General features: G+C 47.5%; 1 protein-coding gene across 1 annotated transcript in view; it reads right to left on the reverse strand.

Annotated features, from left to right (window-relative positions):
* Positions 1–327: 327 nt before the first annotated feature.
* Positions 328–14904, reverse strand: part of LOC107121838 (homeobox protein CDX-1-like) — a 28536-nt gene continuing 13959 nt past the window's right edge. Inside the window, exons 2-3 of the mRNA XM_015424841.1 lie at positions 6915–7060; positions 328–582 (exon numbers count right to left, since the gene is read on the reverse strand). Coding sequence (XP_015280327.1) covers positions 328–582; positions 6915–7060 — 401 coding nt within the window. The remainder of the gene's footprint in view (positions 583–6914; positions 7061–14904) is intronic.

Consider the following 14904-nt stretch of genomic DNA (forward strand, 5'->3'; position numbering starts at 1 on the left):
AGGGTGTGTGTGTCTAGAAGTGAGCCCAGGGATTGCTTTCCTAAAGCCACTCTTGACTGTGATCCTTTTTCTCTGCCCCGAACCACTCCAGCTTAGCGTGGGCAGCAGCCTGTCGGTCCCAATGTTAACCCTTGTCAGAGAACAACGCCCTTGCCAAAGAATATTCTGCAATTCTGCCTTTGCTAACAGACTCACAGTTGCCTGTACCGTACAACGGGCTGTTGTGATGCCAGAATCTCTCACAGACAACTTTGACAGCCGCTTTGTCTCTGGTAGTGTTCCGTGTATTTGCGGGCTTTGCAGTATTCTTCATTAAAGGGAGCAGTCTTACTGGGATGCCACGACCTGCTGAATGTTCCCGTTGTGCTGCAAGCTGTTCATTGGAAGGGGGGGCAGAGGCGGCGGCGGCGGAAACAAAGGACCAGCCATCTCTGCATGAGTCTGTGGGTCAGGAATTGGGATGGGACTCATCGAACCCGAGTCACTCTGGATGGAGCTCAGGCTCCCGCCATCAAAATTTGTCATTTTCTTCTTCATTAATTTCCGTTCTTTGGCTCTGCGGTTCTGGAACCAGATTTTTACCTGGAGAACGGACAAAGAACAAGCTGTTTCCAGTGCAAGCCACCAAGTATAATCCATATGTTAGCTAAACCTTACCCAATAGGAAAATTATAGATCCGTGCAGGGCTATTTTTGGGCAGGAACGCACAGGAATGGAGTTCCAGCTGGCTCCTGAGTTGGCCACGCCCTGCAGGAACTCATTAGCATAATAGGCCACACCCAACAGCACAAATTCATTAGGATTGGCTACATTAGGGGTGTGTGGCCTAACATGCAAAGATGTTCCTGCTACAAAAAAAGCCCTGGGTTTTGACAATAACAAAATAAACAGAATAAGAAGCAAAAGGTGGGTGTGGCTGGATGACCACACTTCTGGTAACATGGGGGTGTGGCCTAATATGCTATTGAGCTGTGCTGTCAGGAGTGTGATCTAATATGCTAATACGTTTCTGCTGTTGGGTGTGGCCTATTATGCTAATGAGTTCCTGCTGGGCTTTTTTTTTTTTTTTAACAAAAGATGCCCTGGATCCGTACATTCGTCCTGCTACATTACTTTCAGAACGTCTTTTTTGGCACCAACCAAGATTCTCCCAGTGGCAAATGAAGGTGAAATCGTGAGGGGTGGAATCTTGCGTAACGCTTTGCAGAATTGGCTGCCTTTAGGGGAGGCCAGTGGTGGGAAGCATGGAAACTCTGCCCATGGCACATGTGATATGACCACATAAGCAAGCAGTGCCACCTTCAAAGCCACATTCCCATCACTAAGGCCACAACCATTGCCTTTGGAGTACACCCACAGGAAAACTGGCAGGAGGATCTAGGATGCTGTGCATCCCAAAGGGTACCACTCGTGGGTTCTGGTACCATGCCTGTGTCCTGGCAACAAGTCCTAGCAACAGAGCCAGTTTGGTGTAGTTTTTAAGTGCGTGGACTCTAATCTGGGAGAACTGGGTTTGATGCCCCACTCCTCCACTTGCAGTTGCTGGGTGACCTTGGGTCAGTCACAAGTTCTTTCAGAGCTGTTCTCTCAAGGACAGTTTTGGAAAGAGCTCTCTCAGCCCCATCGACCTCATAGGGTGTCTGCTGTGGGGTGGGGAAGGGAAAGGAGATTGTAAACTGTTTTGAGACTCCAAGTGAGGGGGGGTATAAATCCAATCTCCTCCTCCTCTTCTTCTCTTCTAAACTCTGGGAAGGACTGTGGATGAGCAAGCCTTAGACCAGTGTCAAGCACAGGAAATCATTGCCAGTGCAGGTGAAGTTTGAGGGCTATTCCTAGTTAGAAAGCCCAGGTGATGAAGTAAGTGGACTAGGCTCTGGGAAACCTTGGTTCAGATCCTCACTCTGCCATGGAAGTATGCTGGGTGGAATTGGCCAGGCCACACTCTGACTCTCTTGGGCCCTAGGTGCTTTGGTCTTCATGGGCCCCACCGCCTTCCTCCTTAAACAAATATGACAAAATATATTTTACAACTGCCTTTGTGTAAAGACGGGTATAATCCATGCTGGATTATATTTGCCTTTATGCCGGCGCTGTCAAAGTATGTATTAAGGTTGCCAGACCCCCAGTGGAGGACAGAGGTCCCCCGCCACCAGGCGCAGCTAGACCCCAGCCTGCCGCCAATCAGCTGGCCAGCAGAGGGGGGGGGGACTTACATCGAAAACGACCCACACCCGGCTGACGTCGCAGTGATGTGTCTGCCACAGAATTTTTGCCCAACTTCCAGAGTGAGAAGTGAACTGCGCTGAGGCTAAGTTGCTCTCCTATCCGCCATCACTCCGCTGGCGCCTCTGGCCGTACAGTCTACGGTCACTAAGTTTCTCACTATAGTACAAAATGATAGGGCATCTATCAAAGTGTTCTCCGTAATAATAAGTAATTTCATCGGTCAATTATCATCTATTTTGGATACAACTTTAAATACTTCAACATTTTTTTCCTGTTTTAGGCAAAATGTAATAGATTTTTGTGGGCCCTAAACGTTTCAGGTTTTTTTCTGATGTGAGAAAAAAGTTAAAACATTTTTCCCCCTTCTGATTTTAAAAGAAACGTGGGCTATAAATAAAGGAAAAAATATTGCTCATTGCAGCATGAACACAAGAAGAAGAGGAGGAGGAGGAGATTGGATTTATACCCCGCCTTCACTCGGAGTCTCAGAGCGGTTTACAAACTCCTTCCCCTTCCCCTCCCCCACCCACAACAGACACCCTGTGAGGCAGGCGGGACTGAGAGAGAGAAATGGCTCTTTCAAGAACAGCTCTGGCAGAACTATGGCTTGCCCAAGGGTCATCCAGCAGCTGCAAGTGGAGGAGTGGGGAATCAAACCCAGTTCTCCCAGATTAGAGTCCGCGCACTTAACCACGACACCAAACAAATTTTCAGTCCAGTCATCCCAATAAAAATCTGCAAAGCAACCCAATCAATAGTGTGTCAAGACGAAGACTAAGAAGAAGCCATGCAGGTACGAAATGTGGAGGTGGTACAGCCAAGTAGCCACCTTAGCTGAATGAGATAAGAACACACTGAACTAGTCTTGGATCTTTCCCAAGAAAAGCCAGACCTAAAACCCTCACTGTTTTCTGAGGCCTGTCCCTTTAACAGGGGCTTAATATGTGTTGAAACTTCTCATGGCATGGAGTTAACTAACAGCACCTGATAGATATCATCCCATTAAGCCTATGTTAAAGGGACAGGACACTTTTTCTCCAGGCCTGTTGACAACTCTGATCCCTCTCCCCCCCCCCACACACAATTTTCCCCTAGCCACTGGTGTGATATGACGGTAGTGGGGTTGCCAGATCCAGGCTGGGAAACTCCTCAAGATCTCTGTAGTCTGCAGGTGAGCTGTAATTCCAGGGGATCTCCAGGTCCCACCTGGAGGCTGGCATGCCTATTTAAATGTAACAGCCAGTACCTGCATTTATAATCTGTGCTGTAGAACCTTTCTTTCTCTGTACTTGGAACATGTTGTGGAGCTGACTGGGATCTTGTTTCTTTCCTTCTTCATTGCTTTGCTAGTGTGTGACTGTGTGTGCGACTGGAGGGGTGAGCATGTTGGTTTTGTATGGTGGCGACTTCTGGACTGCAGTGTTCTTGGAGTCATGTCCAGCCAAGTTCCCTTGTTTCCAAGCTGTCTAAATTTAAATTCAGACCCAGCATAGCCAGTTCTGCAGGTGAGATGCAGGGACCGCACAGGGTCTTTGTTGCAAGGAACTAAACACAGACTAATTTCTGAGCAAGTTGTGCCTAGCTAGTGGCTTAAGGCCGGTACAGTGACTTCCAAATAAGAGGACTGATGAATCTGTGCAAATGGTAGTCGTTTCAAGGTGTGTTTGATCTTCAGGTATTTCCCAACCTAGAGCTGGTAACCTAGCTGCTGGACTCCCAGTGCTTTCACACTGGGGGGGGGGTTTAACTCTTCCCTCTCCATGGGTTTGCTGGGTGAAACTGCCCTCTTTCCCATGCTGTCATTAGTGTGTGTGTGTGTGGGGGGGGGAGTCAGATAAAGAGAGGGTGTTGGTCTTTCCCCCCCATTCCAGGGGTTCTTACAGCTGGGGCGGGGCAGTTTGTCTCCAAATTTGGTGTCGTGGTTAAGTGCGCGGACTCTAATCGGGGAGAACCGGGTTTGATTCCCCACTCCTCCACTTGCACCTGGCTGGATGACCTTGGGCAAGCTGTAGCTCTGATAAGAGCTGTTCTCGAAAAAGAGCCATTTCTGTCAGAGCTCTCTCAGCCCCACCTGCCTCACAGGGTGTCTGTTGTGGGGAGGGGAAAGGAGAGGAGTTTGTAAGCCGCTCTGAGACACCCTTGGGTAGTGAAGGGCGGGGTATAAATCCAATCTCTTCTCTTCTCTTCTTCTTCTTCTTCTTCAAATCTGTACCTGGGCTGGAAAAGACAGGCCCATTTCCACCCCACAACAGGCTCCTGATGCTTTCCTTAGGGTTACCAACCTCCAGGTGGCGGCTGGAGTTCTACCACTATGACAACTGATCTCCAGGCGACAGAGATCAGCTCACTTGGAGAAAATGGTGGCTTTGGAAGGTGGACTCTGTGGCATTGTACCCCGTTGGAGTCCCTCCCCAGACCCTGCCCTCCTGAGGCTCCAACCCCACCCCACCCCACCCCCAATCTCCAAGTGTTTCCCAGGCTGGACCTGGCAACCGTAGCCCTGCCCTTTGCCTTAAAACCCAGAAGTGAGTCACAAAAGCTAAAACTCTGGAGCAAGGATAGGAGACTCTCGGCCTGTCCTCCTATCCTGCCCCTCTTCCTTCTCAGGGAGCTCGGCCCTTTCCCAACCCCTGGCACTGGTGCCTGTGGCCCCTCCCAGCACCTTCCCTGGCCCTCACCAAGCGCTTTTGGTAATTGGGTGGCACCGGGTGAAGCTTTTGCCCAGCGGGGCTTTTGACTAGACACGGGAGAGCTGACGGGCTGTGCAGATTTTTTAAAACGTTGCTTCGGCGGCAGCTGCCTACCACAGCAGAAGGATCTTCACTGTATGACTGAAGTGAAGCTGTGTGTACTCAAGGAAATATCCTTTAAACAATATGTTCATTTTAAAAGGCATCCTGTTGAACAAAGTTTCGGCCTGTAATGCGGAAGAGTTACCGTTAGAGGTAGGCATCGGTGTTCCCTCTAAGCTGAGGTAGTGTGAGTGAGCTAGGGTTGGCAAGTCCAAATTAACTTACCACGGGGGAGTCCCGCACCGTCCCACCCGGAAGTGACGTCATCGCGTCAGCACGTTGGGGGTGGGGCCACTAGGATTCGAGGGAAAACCATAGAGTTTTCCCTCAAATCATAGAGCATCCCGCCCCCAACGTGGCCAGAAGGGGGGTGGAGTTCCCCCCCCCCGGGGCCCGATTTGCTGGCGTCGGGTAACAGGCCTCTCGGGCAGGGGTTTACCCACCCCCCAGGGGGACTTGGCAAGCCTAGAGTGAGCTCACCGTTTTTAAGCCTCCGACTCATGCATTTTTGTCTTCGCTCAGGAAGAATAGCTCCAGAGCAAACTAATTTATGCAGCAGCCAAATCGCTCACTCACAACTTTAATGCCAGGAGCTCACGAAGGAGAATTTTTGCTCACAAGACTTCGCAGCTTAGAGGGAGCATTGGTAGGCATGATCTTACTCCCTGACATTTTGTGGTTGGCTCTATGTCCTGTGGCAGCCATTTTGTGGTTGTGTGCACCACCCAGTGTCAGAATTACCAAGGTATCCTCTGGCTCAAAAAGGTTGGAAACCTATGGCAGACATCAATTGGACATCCATGGGCCCTGCTGCAGCGCTTCACTGAGGGGAAGAGATGGCCCAAACGGCAGAGTTAGTGTAGACTTTGGTTCCATTTCAGAAAAATCAAGAACCACTGGTCTAAGTCGATGAAGCTGTGCTTAACATCTTTTAAAGCAGCAGTTCCTGTCTCCCCCATGAGGAGCGGACGGGGGTTCCATTGTTCTCCTTTCCTCCATTTTTATCTTCACAAGAACCCTGTGAGGTAGGTTAGGTTGAGAGTGTGGGACTGGCACAAGGTTACCCAGCATGCTTCCATGGCACAGTGAGGATTCCAGTCTGCATCAGTTTAGCAGATGCCCAAATCAGCATACAAATTAAAACAGTACATTGAAAGCATTCAGCAGAAAGTAAAACCAAATACAAATACCTCGAATTGCCTTTATGGGAAAAACTGCTAGCAGAAAAAATCGTCTTGGTTCCTAAATGTTCCTAAGAATAGCCACTTATGTTTATACCCACAAAAATTTGGCCCAGTGAAGTATTACTTTGTGGTAGTGGAAACTGCCATCAAGTCACAGCCAACTTACGATGACCTTGTAGGGTTGCCAGACCCCCTGGTGGAGGGGGGGTTCCCCACCACCAGGCCCTGCCCCCGAGCCACAGTCGGCTGCCTGGCAGGAGACTTACCACTAGAAGGATGTGATGTCTGTTGCCGACATCACACTGGAAGTGACATCATCAAGCCAGCGACTTCCAGAAGGTGCTCTGGTATTTGGGCAAAAACTCAATAGAAGAAGCTGGCTTTACCATAGAGTTTTTGTCCAAATACCAGAGCATCTCCTGAAAGTCACTGGCATAATGACATCACTTCCTGTATGATGCCAGCCAGCAACGTGGCCTGGGCCTTTCTCTTTCAACTGGTAAATCCCCACCATCCCCCCGCTGGTTGCCATGAGGGACTTGGCAACCCTATGACCTTGTAGGTTTTTCAAGGCAAGAGGCAAGTACTCACCAGGACTGACCCTGCTTAAGCTTCTGAGATCTGATGAGATCTAAGTAGGTCAGGGTTAATGCATTACTTCACCTATTCGATATTGGACAGGAAACCTGGTATGTATAATCCATACTCTACCTGTCTCTCAGAAAGTCTTAAATTTGCAGCAAGCTCAGACTTCCTCCGGATTGTTATGTATCTGTTGTAATGAAATTCTTTCTCCAGTTCTAATCTCTGAAGATCTGTGTAAACTACACGGTACTTCTCTCTTGTTCTTGTTTTACCTGTTGGGAAAGACAAACAGAACTATAAAATTTCACACATACTTTTCACCTGAAGATTGGTGCTTCACTGATCTCTCATTTATACCTGTGCATGTGTTGATTCGCTAGAACATGCCTTTTTGTTGGATATCATCAGAGCATCCGTTCTTTTTTTATGATAATTTTTATTAATTTCCCAAAAACAAAATTACAAACAAAAAGGAGAGTAATACCCTGTAATACATTCAATTTAAATCAATATATATGTACTGTTTAACACTTATAGTGGCAAATATTATTAGACTATAAAACTAACTCTCTGATGTTAGCTATATAGGAGTTACTTAAATTTAAAAGAGCCTCTGTTCTGACCAAGCCTTGATTTCTCACCAGTAGTAATGCAGTAGTAGTAATGGTAATGATGATTTTTATCAGTTTATTTACTTCATTTATAGACTCCTCTTCTTACTGAGACTTCAAATGGATTTCAAAACGTTTCAAAAGCCCCATTTCTCAGACTGCATATGACATCCAGTAAACAGTGTGGTAGGACTAGCATTAAAGAATTGGAAGCAAAGCTGTTAAAAACATAAGGGGGAAAAAGAAAAACCTGCCTAAGGCGTGGCATATTATAATGCAGAAAGAGGAATTACAAAGGTCGTAGAAGTGAACACATGAAGCCGCCTCCAACCGAACCAGGCCCTCCGTCCATCAAGGTCAGAATTGTCTACTCAGACTGGCAGCAGCTCTCCAGGATTTCAGAGGCAGTAAAAGTAAAAAGTGCACCTTGGCGTTTAGTCATGCCGGCCACATGACCACGGAAACGTCTTCGGACAGCGCTGGCTCTTCAGCTTTGAAACAGAGATGAGCACCGCAACCCTAGAGTCGGATTCGACTGGCTTTCGAGCAAGGGAACCTTTACCTTTCTTAAAAGGAGGTGGCAAGTACACTAAACACTACATTGGCTACAAAAACGTCCGTTATAAAAGTGACCTGAGCTGGTATATTCAGGTGGGGGAGCCGTGTTGACCTGAAGCCCCAGAACAAAATTTGAGTCCAGTCAGGCACCTTTAAGACCAACAAAGTTTAATTCAAGGTATAAGCTTTCGTGTACACACACACTTCTTTGGGTGCACACGAAACCTTATACCTTGAATAAAACTTTGTTGGTCTTCAAGGTGCCTGACTGGACTCAGACTTTGTTCTGGGCTGTTACAGTTATTTATTGAATACATTAATTTTATTTATAGCCTGCCTTTCTTCCCAATGGGGACCCAAAGCAGCTGACGGCATTCTCCTCTCCCCCCCCCCCCCCTCCTACCCACCCAACTCTGTTCCACCAGGACGGACCAGAGCTTGCTGTGGGCCCTGCGGCCATGTGGGTCCAGTAGATCTTTCTTGCAGTGACAAAACACTGAACAGAATGGGAGACACTAGCCTGGGCTTCAGTTGGCCCTCCAGCAGACACTCAGATAGCACTTTTGCCCTTGCTGAGGGAGGCATTCCATTTTTACTTTCTTACCAACTAGCAGGAAATTTCTTGGGCTGAAAAGAATAATGCTGCAGTAGTCTTGTGTTTACTTCCTGGACATAGTTTGCTTCAATTGTGTAGTTTGTGAGCTTGACCTGGGCAAGCCAGGCGCTCTGAAGTCACTCGGAGTTCAAATGGAGAAAGTGAACCCCCTGCGGGAGCTCTCTCTCTCGTGAGGACCAAGAGGACTTTAAAGCGCTTTATTTTTGAACACAGTCTTCAGTTATTTGGAAAGAATTAACAAGATTTGAGAAGGGATTCCAGTTCTCTACCCCAGGGGTTTCTTTAGTAAGGGCGATCTGTTCGAGAGCGCTGAGAAAACTTTATTTCTGTGGCTTACACTGTGAAGAATCCTGTTGGTTACATGTTAAAAGTCACATTGGATTGGAGAAAAATGAAAACAGCCCCCCCCCCATTAAAGTTTGAGGTCAAGAATTGAATAAAAGACTGCTATAATAACTGAAGCGAGGGGGGGTTGTATTATTTCCCCCTGCTCTGGCAAAATATAATTCTGATGTTCTGAGTAAAGCACACAGACTGTAAATCTTTCACCCCAAATTAAGGGATTTAGCAGAACAGAAAGCCAAGAGTCGCCTTGTGATCCACAGCTAAGGTAGCCAACCCTCAGGTGATCCTTGGAGATCTCCCGCTATTACAACTGATCTCCAGGTGACCCAAGATCAGTTCCCTCAGAGAAAATGGCTGCTTTGGAGGGTGGACTCTGTGGCATTGGAACCTGCTGAGGCCCCTCCCCCTCCCAAACCCCGCCTTCTCCTGGCTCCACCCCCAAAGTCTCCAGGTGTTTCCCAACCCAGACCTGGCAACCCTATCCACAGCCTACCCACCATGGATGGCATCTTAAGAGGAGCCTGGCAGACCTGGTGTTTTTAGCTGAGGAAACAGGGGTGGGGTGGAATTATGCCAGGCACCTTGTTAGCTGGATTTGCCTTGGAGGGTCAGGAATTGTCTGTTAAAAGATCACTTTTAATTAGTTGAGGAGTTTATTGTTGCGGTCTTGAGACCAACGAACAGAGTAAGGATCACTTTTAATTCTGGAGCTTTTTAGGCAGGCATTCCCAGAAGTGACCTAGCCCGGTGGCACCACTGAACATGTCTCTAATTGCACTTTACTGTTTTGTATCACCATCTATTAATGCTCCTACATGATGTATTTGTAATTTTATAAGATGTATATTGTTTTATTAGTTTTATGGGAGCCGCCTCGGGTAAAAGTCAAAGCAATAAATAAATAAATAAATTTGTTGCAGGCCCTTTCCAGGAGCATGCAAAAGGAAGGCTAGGTTAAGGTTTTATGCACCAGTACGAGGAATAGGGAGCATGCACCTTTAAGTGGAAAGGCATGAGTCTAACATCCAGGTAAAGGGCATTCCTATCTTTAAGTCTTCCTTCCTGCGGCAAGATGTTGCTCACCTGGTATTTGACCCTTGTTACACCAGCTCTATTAGGATACTTCAGTTATTCCAGCAGTCTGAGCCTCAGTTTGTGGAGGGGGAAGGGGAGGGCTTTCCCATTGGCCATAAAATTCACAGAGCATTTCTTCTGAAGGCCATAAAAGCAAGGAGAAGGCCTCTTTATTTGCTGTGAAAATCGTCACCCTTTCCGGCAATATAAGGGCTAAAGAAAAGGAAGAGGAGGAAGAGACGGGGATGCATATCAAAGCCGGAAGAAGTGTTAAAGGGGGGGGGGCCCTCTGGAGCTTGAGATGGTAGATAGGCCTCTGAACTGAAGACAATGGAACAAGGCAGTGGGGGGGGTGGCTTAGACCTCACAACTAGTTTACAAAGCAAAATAAATTAGCATTCAAACTGGCCCTTGTTCTCCTGGTTTTTCCTGCTGGAGAGACGCTTCTGTTTTACATCAGTTCACGTCTTCCTCTGAATTGGTCTGCATCTGTGGTTTGCGTAGGGACACGGCAGTGTGAGATCTGCAGAAGGCCATCTCCAGCTCCTCCTGGGGGAGATGCCGATTCCCCATCCGCATTGGGCTTACAGAACAGGTTAAGAACATAAGAGAAGCCATGTTGGATCAGGCCAGTGGCCCATCCAGCCCAACACTCTGTGTCACACGGTGGCCAAAACCCAGGTGCCGTCAAGAGGTCCACCAGCAGAGCCAGAACTCCAGAAGCCCTCCCACTTTTGCCCCTCCAAGCACCAAGAGTACAGACAGAGTATCACTGCCACAGGCAGAGTGTTCCATCTGAACCTTGTGGCTAATAGCCAGTGGTGGATCAAGATCAACAAAGTTTAATTCCGGGTGTACGTTTTCATGTGCATACACACAAAGGTGCCACTGGACTCAAACTTTGTCCTGTTGCTTCAGACCAACACGGCTACCCACCTGAATCTGTCTGAAGAAGTTAGATCCAGGTGAGCAGCCATGTTGGTCTGAAACAGTAGAACAAATTTTGAGTGACACCTTTAAGACCAACAAAAGTTTATTCAAGGTATGAGATTTCGTTTGCATGCACACGTCCTCAGATACCTTGAAACGGAAGTTAACAGTTTATATACTGTTGTGGGGAGGGGAAGGGAAAAGGAGTTTGCAAGCAGCTCTGAGGCACCTTTGGGTAGTGAAGGGCGGGGTATAAATCCAATCTCCTTCTACAAAATGTAGGTTTTGTTTCTGATGACTGAATTGTGGCACGATCCTCCAGGATGTGCTCCTATGTAAGCCCCACTGTAATAGGCAAGAGGTACACCAGAAGGGCATTTTCCAGGGACTGTGTTCTGGCTACAGGATTCTCTCTAAAGTCCTTAACCCACATGTCTGAATGAAGGGAAAGGGAGAGTACTGTGTGTGTGTGGGGGGGGCAGTGTTCTCTCCAAGCTGAGTTAGTGTGAGCTAGCTCACAGGTTTTTAGCCTCCGGCTCCCACATTTTTGTCTTAGCTCAGGAAGGATGGCTCCAGAGCAAACTAATTTATGCAGCAGCCAAATCGCTCGCTCCCAACTTTAATACCAGTAGCTCACAAAGAAGAATTTTTGCTCACAGGACTCCACAGCTTAGAGGGAGCTTAGAGGGAGCATTGGTGGTGGTGGGGTGTTTTTCTTTGGTGACCCCTCCAAATGGAAAGCAGGTATATCCCAGGGTTTCATCATCCTAAAGCAAGTGGGAATGCTATGTTCCATTATTTCTAATGTTCTATTGTTTCAGACCAACATGACTACCACCTGGATCTATATCCTAAATGCTGACTTTGTCTACTGTAATCATCATCATCATCATCATCATCGATCTATATCCTAAACGGCTGACTTTGTCTACTGTAATCTTCATCATCATCTTTTAAAAACGCAGCATAATGTAGTGGTTAAAGTGTCTGAGTATGGTTTGGGAGACCTGGGTTTGCATCCCCACTCTGCCATGGAAGCTTGCTGGGTGACCTTGGGCCAGTCACACACTATGTTCTGTAATGTTCTGAATAGCTCACTTTTTCTCTCCTCTATCTTATCTCCCTTATAAATAAAAGCTGAATGGGGCACTTCTCTAGAACATTCCACACGCTCCAAAATCAGTCTGCTCTCTCATCTGTCATTCAGAGGGTCTCCCTATCCACTGGCTGCTTTGCCTGAGTCCCGCCTCCAACATTCTAAACAGTTTGCTCTTCCTCTCCCCCCCACCCCCAATAGCCAGTCAGAACACAGAGGTTGTTTGCATATGCAGCCTCATTGGCTTTTGCCTCTAACATTCTAAACAGTTTTCTGTTCTGAGGTAAAATGTGTCCAATCTCCAGGTGAGGGCTGGAGATCACTCAGAATTACAACTGTTCTTTAGGTAGCAGAGATCAGTTCCTCTGGAGAAAATGGTGGACTCAGTGTCATTATACCCTGCTGAGGTCGCCACAGCAAATTGACACTGAGTCTACCCAGAGCCTCTTTCTAGAGGCCGTATCTATTTCCACAATGGGGCTTTTTCCTAGTTATTAATAATAATAATTTCTAAAAGCATTCAGGGCTATGCAAAACATGTATCTGTTTGCCGCCAGTTCTTCCTTGTAATTGTCCTAGCTTTGGGCTTTACCTCATCTGATGATGAAAGAGCAAGGTAATAGGAACTCTAGTGCAATATCACCATTTGAGCAACACATAGTGTTTAAGAGCATTCATATGTCCATTACAACAACCCTGTAAGGGTGGCCTCAGTATCATTGTCCTCATCTGGCAAGTTGGCTGCTGAGCGGGAACGGCTTCCCAAAGGCCACCAGGGGAGTTCATACGTAGAAGAGGAAAGACCAGTTCTTGGTCTAAAGGGCCTCAATTCTACACCACAGATAAGGAATCCAGCGATCCCCTTAAGCTAGGGATGGCCTCCCTTTGACATCAGGGCATGTTTCTCCTTGAATCCAAACCCAGAACTTGGCTGTGCTTGAATAAATGGCCTCTGTAGTCACAATGATCAAACTTTTATCTGCCAGAATTGGCAATCAAAGCATTGAGCCGTGTGGTCCGTCTTTCTTTCTTTCTTTCTTTCTTTCTTTCTTTCTTTCTTTCTTTCTTCTTTCTCTACTTTTTTTTTTTTTTCTTTCTCTCTCTCTCTCTCTCTCTCTCTCTCTCTCTCTCTCTCTCTCTCTCTCTCTCCTCTTCCCATCCCTCCCTTTTCCTTCCTTCCTTCCTTCCTTCCTTGTAAGGTTGCTTCCAAACTATGACAGCGACAAAGGAGATTACGCCAGAGGCAGTGTGGGGTGGGAAAGGCTTCTCGTGATGATTTTGTATAGGCTGTGCCGTGATGGGGATTCAGCACACCAATTCCTACTCCTGTGGAGATGGGGCCCCATTTTGCTTGTAAAAAGTGCACTGGTAAGTGTTCTCCATGTGTGAATCAAGTGCATTAATGTATTGTTTTGGATTCCTAACCTGCCCTATCTGGAGCGTTCAAAAACCAGAACTACAGATTGCAAGAGAAACGGCTCAGCCTTTGCCCTCCTGCCTGATGAGGTGTCCTGAGAACCTTCTCATCCTCGTGCCATAGGAGGACAGTGTGCCTTGCGCACGAAGGCTCATCCCTTGAATAAAATTTTGTAGGTCTTAAAGGTGCCTGACTGGACTCAAACTTTGTTTTCCTCTCCTCCCCAGTCAGTTTTACACACTACTTGTGGGAGCTGCTGTGGAATGCAGGACTTTCCCCTCCCTAAAGTAATGGTTAGGAGAGCCTCATTCCTAATGTGGGGGTCGTGAGCTCCCCCCCCCACTGGTTTGTCCCTGGGCATTTCCTTCTAAACACCTGCCAAATGCTTTCCTTCCATAAAGCGTCTGAAGAAGGGAGCTCTGACTCAGGAAAGCTCCTGCTGGAATAAAGGCAGTTAGACTTTAAGGTGCCCTTGAGCTCTGTTTTACTTTTGTCTCACATTGTTGCACGGCTGCATCGTTGCATGGAAAGCTCTGCTGGATGCTATTTCAAGGAAGTAGGGAAGTGCTCATCGTAGGGATGCCCCTTGGAAGGCACTCGGGGCCCTGATCCAAACGACCCAGCATTTTGGCTCTCTCGCCTCCCACCCCGGGGATCATGGCCCTGCTCCCCCCAGCCCGATCGTGTTTCTCCACTTACAGGGGAAGCTTTGGTTGAGCCCTTCCCACCCTTCGTATAAAACCTGCCTCGTCACAAATTTTATGATGTGATAACGGGTGCCTGGAGATAAAGAGCAGAGGAACAAGTGCAAAATCTTGCCGTTCCCTTGGCTGATCACTTCCCCACCATGCCTCTACTACAGCAATCACAATTTGAACAACTGTGCTAGACTGTTGGCTCAAAATTCTGCATGTTACCCAATATCAACTTTGGGTATGTCTTGTACTAAAAATTTACTGGCCAGGTTGGCTAAATCAGCAAGAATCTCAACCAACCCCATGTAATAACTTAGAATGGTGTCTGTCCTTTCCCAGCTTCCACAAGGACACGCAAACCTGAAGGTGCGCCAGCCAGCAAATGCTACTGGTGGGATCCCGACCCTCGGTTGAAGTTGCAGGGGTCCAGAAATAAGTCTTCAGCAGCACCTACCCTCTAGACTCAACCCCCAAGCAGAGGTAAGAGAGGCTCATGTTCTTAGCAGGTTCAAAACGTTTCTGTTGTACGGCAGTCTCTTTTGATCGACATAATGAGCTGCCTTCAGTGCTGCCTGCAAAGCTGGGATCGAAATTCTCGAAAGAGTCAAGGGCTTTTGAAGAGTCAAGAGCTCAAACTGGGCACCTGAGCAAGTGGGAATTATGTTCTCTATACGGCTGCCAACTATGGGTTGGGAACTTCCTGGAGACTCTGGGGATGATGGTGGTTGGGGAGGGGGGGTTCTTCAGTAGGGTAAAAAAGATAAAGGTCCCTTG

This window comes from Gekko japonicus, unplaced genomic scaffold, assembly GCF_001447785.1.
Source record: "Gekko japonicus isolate JY-2015 unplaced genomic scaffold, Gekko_japonicus_V1.1 scaffold1114, whole genome shotgun sequence".
Lineage (NCBI taxonomy): Eukaryota > Metazoa > Chordata > Lepidosauria > Squamata > Gekkonidae > Gekko > Gekko japonicus.